Source organism: Oratosquilla oratoria, unplaced genomic scaffold (assembly GCF_046742065.1).
Source record: "Oratosquilla oratoria isolate Oo_2021 unplaced genomic scaffold, ASM4674206v1 SCAFFOLD70, whole genome shotgun sequence".
Classification (NCBI taxonomy): Eukaryota; Metazoa; Arthropoda; class Malacostraca; order Stomatopoda; family Squillidae; genus Oratosquilla; species Oratosquilla oratoria.
The window spans coordinates 653,185-660,000 of NW_027467734.1; the positions used below are offsets into that span (position 1 = coordinate 653,185).

Here is a 6,816-nt window from a genome sequence, read left to right on the forward strand (position 1 = left end):
TAATACGGCTACTGTACATGAAATACGACAGCTTTAGTACGTTTTATACGACAGTCTCGCTTCGACAATTAGTAACGATGTTTTGGTTTGTGTATCAACAACAACAAACGGCAGAAGAACACATAGTCATAGTGTCTTGTGGTTGTGGAAGCAAAGGGAGTCCCTTACATCCCCTCCAAGAATAAAGAAAACTTACAATTCACAGTGTCAGTGTATATCGTCCGCCAATACCAATAGCGCGTCATTTTATGCGCACGCCATCAAAACGGCCAAATTCACATATCACGGGAAATTTAATTTAAATAAAATGTCACGTGAGTGTATTTTACTACGAGCATAGTAAATTTCAACCAATCACATATCGGTACATAGAAACATAAAAAAACATGGCAGCTTGCATTTAGGAATAAATCGAAAATTTGTTCATGTTTCAGCGTGAAAATAAGCTAGAAAACTCCAGTAACCGGGCAACAGACCCAAATAAACGGAAACTGCTAGTCTCACGGATTATTCTGATACCAAAAATCAGGGCAGGGTATCACGGGAATGTAATCAGAAAAGGTGTATTTTTATACCAGGTCGGGTAACTACAACGAACGTATTGAATTGTGGCATCTCAGCCGCCGGTGCTGACGTGTCCGTCGAACCATCTTTTCATGCTTTATCAAGATCTATTCTGGTACTCTGACCCACTGTAAGGTAGTATAATCCTCCAGTTATATCTTGTTATTGAACATTGTGTAACTGTACTTGCTGATATGTCATTCCTTGGGCCGTATAGTGAGAAGTTTGGCATAAAGGATGCAAACTTCCTGGAAGATTGCAGTCGGCTAAACATCAGCCAGGTGAACAATGGTACTATCCATGAGATGTTGAACTTCATAAAGAAACACAAAATTCCTTGGAAAGCTGTTTACTGTGCACTCTGCCATCAAATGCCAAGTCTGAGTGAAATAACTGAGGCTAGCCTCAAGCGATCATTCCACCGGGTGTATGAGCAGAGAAAAAGTAAGCGTGGAAAGCTCAGGACAAAATTTGTATCACAATTGTATTGCCTACCCCAGAAATCTGCACCTGCATCTCTGGCTACTACTGAGGCCGTGCATAGTGATAGTACAAGTACTACCTCTGATGCAGATGAGATTCCTGCAAGTACTAGCTCTGATCAGACTGATGTAGATCAGATTCCTGCAAGTACTAGCTCTGATGCAGATCAGATTCCTCGAATAGCTGCGGATTTCAATAGTGTAGCAGAAAAGGAAGCATTAAAGAAATTAGCTGTAGAGTGGAGGGAACTGAATGACCTTAAACTGAAGCTAGAGAGTGAGAACAAAGACCTGTCTCATAAGCTGGAGGAATGCATGCAAGAGGTAGTAGCTCTAAGGCAACTACACCCAAGTCGAGCAAGACAGGCCTTGAAAAGAAAAGATGAGTCAGTAGCAAATTGGAAGGAGAAGTATGCTGTGATGAAGAAACTGAAGCAAAGTGCAGAAAAGAAGGCCTTCAAATATCAAGAAACTCGGGACCAGCTGAGGCGTTTAAAGGAAGCAAAGAGAAAAATGAAGATGAGAAACGATCTAAAAAAGAACGACCTCAAAAACAGTCAAACAAGGGAGGAAAACCTGAGCAATGGAAAAGTTGTGTCAATGATGGTAAAACAACTGATTGGCAAACGAGAAGAGAATGAGAATTTGGTCACACTGCTGAAATGTAGAGAGGAGGAATTGCTCAAAGAGAAGGAAAAGACCTCTGAAATTGAAGCTAATCTGAGGAATGTCATCGAGCAAAGGCGTGCTAACTCAGCAAAGATCAGACGCGCATCTTATGTTCTGCAGAATTATGGAGTGGCCCAAAAAAATGTGTCGGAAGCATTGCGTGCAGTTTATCGTGCCCTGACTGGTGAGACCCTACCCGGTCCAATGCTGTCATACACCACCACCGAGCCAATGGAAACAAGAGAGCATGCAGGAGGACAAGCCGATGATTACCTTGATACCAACTTAACGACGCTCCAAGACACAGAGACTGCCAACAACACCAGCAATACCATGAGTGATCAGGTTTGTATTATTCCAGTATCATGCAAGCACATTTTTCAGATATTTTGTTGTCCTACTTAAAAGATCTATTATTTTCTATGTAATGGTTAGGTTAGGATATGTTACAGTTACTTGCAGTCAACATAAATTTCTTGTTAAATATATGTGTATGCATGTGATTCTTTAATTCTCCCAAATATTTGATCCTCGGCTGTTTTGGAATACTTCAAGAACAGTGAAATTTTTTTAGATATTATTGCAATGATTATGTAGGATCAAGTCATTATTGATTTCCATAGTTACTCATGAAAACAAAACAAAACATGAACATGAAATAATTTATCTGCAAAGGAGTAGTTTCTTAAATGATAGGCAAGGGAGATTATTTAGAATTTAAATGAGTCATAAGATGAACAATTTTATTTCAGAAAAAGGCCTTACAGGCTTTAAAGACCCCAAAACCAGAGCCAGAAATGCTAGTGCCCCTCAAGCGTCCAATGGAAACCAAAGATGCGAAAGAAATGGCAAAGAAGATCATCAAGTCAGGAGCAATTAAAGTTCCTCAACGTCCACAGAACAACACTGAAAAGACAACTTTCAAAAGATCTATGGTAAGAGTTTGAAGAATATATCTGTCTACCTGTACTACCAAGCGGGCTTCTTCCTCCTTATATGAGAGGTAACCAAATCAAAGTCATGCACCTACTCCCACCCTTGTTCCACTCCTATCTTAGCTATTTGTCCTAGGGTAAAGTTTTAGTTGTGCACACGCTAGCGATATAGCAATAGAAAATTAATTATTTTGTAAATTATAATAGATCAATGTAATATGTGATTTTCTTGGCAGAAATCAATAACAAAAAAGTTGCTAAAACCTATTTTCTAATGAATGAAGTTGTGGCGGTTGAATGATATGCCATGTTTGTTTTGATAGGTGCCGAGGTCGAAGAAATGAAAGGATGATAAATTAGTCTATTCTAACCTAACCTAACCTACATAACCTAGCCAACGTTTAGTAATTTGGTACCTCAATTTCTAAAGATCATCTGGGTCATCGTCATGGATGCAGATGGCCTGATTATTATTGTACCTCGGGCAATTAACAGATGACAGCAGAACCCCGTGTTCTCTCATAAAGTCCAAGGAAGCCCTATTGTCTTTGTAACAGCATTTATAAACGTCACTTGGAGTTGGACAACACTGGGTCTACAACGTGAAAACTGTCGTCTGATAGTGACTGGACTGGCACAGAGTCCATACCCTATCCTAGTGGCTTCATTCATTAGTAAGTTTGCTTGTAGCAAATTTTTTTTTTTTTCTTTTTTTTTTTGCCAAGAAAATTGCATATTATGTTCATGTATTATAATTTACAAAATTAATATTTAATTTTCTAATGCTATTTCATGTAAGTGTGCACAACTAAAATAGTACTGCTATTTGTAGATGAAGAGACATCCTTGTTTCCTGCCCACTGCCCAGGTCAGAAACAATGTAGCAAGACACAGCACATCTATAGCAGGGCCACTTCACTCACATGGCAAACCCCCCCCCCCCAATCCCCTCGTGCAGAAAATAAAAAATAGAGAAATCCCTCTGGACTGCATCAAAATATCATCCATACACAACCATTCTCCACTCGCCTTTATCCCTGCCTTTTCCCTTCCTTGCTTAGAAGGCATTCTCCTCTTGCTCAAAGCCCCCTTTTACCCCATCCATCCATCTCATTCTCCGTCTTCCCCTCAAGTTTACTTCCTTGAAGTTCACATTGGTGTGCTAGTATATGTAAATAAATACAGAAATACACTCACACCCAAGTCCTTCAAAGGCCACCAAACTCAATACTCCAACAATAGCCCTGAGATGTAAATCACATAGAAAAAGACCTTCCCATACCAGACAAAAACCACACTAGCACACTTGTGCTTAGGAGATCATCTGTCATTAAAACAAAACCAGCATAGAAGAGGCCTGGCCACAGATTCAAACTGCCAGAGATAAAGCCACCACACAGAAGATATAGAACACCTCATATGTTCCACACTAACAATCCTCAGACAATAAGATATTATCTCTTCCCTAAGTGAGTTATGGCCCTGCCTGGAGGCTGTTGCTGGTTTCTTGGAGGCTGCAGGTCTTCTGCATGAGAGACTAGAGGCAAGGGATTAATGTGTGTGTGTGTGTATATATATATATATATATATATATGTATATGCTATTAAGAACACGCGTACGTGTGTTCACTTATGCAAACTAGACCACTTGGAAAAAAGAAACTAATGAAACAGAGCGCTTTCGTATATTACATCTTCAGTGCAACAAGTGAAGTTGCACTGAAGATGTAATATACAAAAGCGCTCTGCTTCGTTAGTTTCTTTTTTCCAAGTGGTCTAGTTTGCATATATATATATATATATATATATATATATATGTATATATATATATGTATACACATATATATATATATATATATATATATATGTATATATATATTCATTTGATCAGCCACGTTAACTTTTTCCATTTTAATTCATTGCTAACACAATTGAGACTAACAAAGTGCTCAATGGAAGCATATTCAAAAACTGATACACTGTCTGTCTATGCCTCAAACCTAGCCAATATGTAACAAATGGACTGTGATTTAACCTGTTGCACTATCAAGATTGGGCAATTGGTTAAGTCACTGTCCCTATGTATCAGCTAGGTTTGAGTCCTAGCCCAACAACATATCAGTTTTTGAATATGTTTCCATCGAGCTCCTTGTTAGTTTCAATCATGTTTGTAAGGAATTAATCGGGAAAAAGTTAATGTGGTTGATAAGATGAAAATTTGTGTACTGGGGACCATTCAGTGTATGTTGTAATTATATACATATATCACTAGTGAGAAATGTATTAAGGTGTTTGTAAATCATAACTAACACCACAGATGGATAAAAAGAAAGAGCTAAATAAGCAAGTCTATATATTTTTATTGCTAACTGCAATCCTTTTCAGTAGTACAAAGTGGGGGGAGGATGCTATCTTTAGATAACAACTTCTTACAAAAGCAAAGGAACTAGGGAAGGAGTAGATACCACGACCCTCACTCTCTGGTGACCTGAGAATGACATGAGGTTGGGGGAGGGGGAGGATACCTATTAACAATTTGTTTTGTAATGAAGATTTATGAGATTATGTAAGTGGTACCCCAGACATAATCTCAGCATTGTTCATTACAAAACAAACTGTAGGTATCCTGACCCGACCTTATGTCATCCTCAGGTCACCAGATAGCGAGGATAGAGGTATTTACTCCTTCCCTGGTTTCTTTTCTTTTGTAAGAGGTTGCTATTTAAAGATAGCACGCTCCTCCCAGTTTGTACTACTGAAGAGGATTGCAGTTAGCAGTTGAAACATATAGATTCACTTATTTAGCTCTTTTTTTTCTGACTGGTGTTAATTGTGATACATATATATGTGTGTGTGGTTCACGGTGGTCTTGGATTGCCTGTTGGAAGAGAGCTCAGAGCTCATATACGATCTATGTGTAATGCTGTGACTTTACATACACCCACCCCCAACTCTGCCCATGAGAGTTAGAGTATCAACTTGCAGTGCAGCAATACTGAATTTTTTTCAGCCCTGGGTAGGATATGAACCCAGGCTACCATAGTGGCAGCCGGAAACTTTAACCACTATGCCACAAGGTAGTTAAGTGTGTGTGTGTGTATGTATATGCATCCACATACACATACCCGTACCTTTATATAGGGGGGACGGAGAGGGGGGGTCGCCGATTTAATGAAGTGGCCTTGCTGTGGATGTGCTGTGTCTTGCGACATTGCTTCTGACCCAGGGCAGTGGACAGGGTGCAGGGATGACCCGTCATCCAGGAGGTGCTAAGATTGGAGGGGTGTGGAGTGTTTTTAGGAATGGAATGGGTGGGAATGATTTTATGCCTTTTCCTTTTTGGCTACCTCCCTAGTAAGGGGGAAAAAGCCTTGGTATATGTATGTATCATCATATCATTTATGGTGATCATCTTTTGATTTTACTTACATGCTTATGCATTGACACAGCTTTTGCATGAAGGCATTTTGCCCTAGAAATGCATCAGTGTAGTAGAGGATTAAATTCACTATTAGATTGAAAATTGTGGCATATATCACTGATGACATTGACGTTGTGCATGCAAAAGGTGAAATATATGTTTTACACATTAAAGTTGTTTTGATGTTAGGAATATATCTCCTAATATTACCATTGTTTTCAGAATCTATATGATAGATTTGCCACTGCACGGGACCGAGAAGAGCGAGGGGAATTCACGCGTGACGGACGGGGAAGTGATGGCAAACCAAGACGGGGCCATACTATTTATGTATTTGGGAACAATATAACAGAAGAAATTTTGAAGAAAGCATTTTCAACATTTGGCAATATTGTAAATGTTAATATGGAGATTGAAAAGCAGTAAGTACATTTTTTGTAAAATTTTTAGTTGTTGGAAGCAAATTCTGTAATCTCTATCTGTCTGTATACCAAGGACTTTTTCCACCTTATAGGGGAGGTAGCCAAGGCAAAGGCACACACCCATTCTAGTCCCATTCACCACCCTTGTTTACCTCTCGTCTTAGCTCCTTGTGGATAAAGGATCCCTATCTCCTGCTTATTGTTTATTGCCTGGGTTAGATGCCATGCAACAGGACAATACGTCCACGGCAAGGTCGTGTTTATTATGGATATAATTATTATGTGATGGATGATAAGATTATATGTTATCAGTTTTGACTACT

The 6,816-nt window shown here is 39.1% G+C and overlaps 1 protein-coding gene across 1 annotated transcript in view; it reads left to right on the forward strand.

Annotated features, from left to right (window-relative positions):
* The first annotated feature begins 67 nt into the window (after positions 1–67).
* The window catches only part of LOC143023919 (uncharacterized), a 20,437-nt gene continuing 13,688 nt past the window's right edge, over positions 68–6,816 (forward strand). Inside the window, exons 1-3 of the mRNA XM_076182588.1 lie at positions 68–2,060; positions 2,468–2,650; positions 6,294–6,493. Coding sequence (XP_076038703.1) covers positions 759–2,060; positions 2,468–2,650; positions 6,294–6,493 — 1,685 coding nt within the window. The 5' untranslated portion in view covers positions 68–758. The remainder of the gene's footprint in view (positions 2,061–2,467; positions 2,651–6,293; positions 6,494–6,816) is intronic.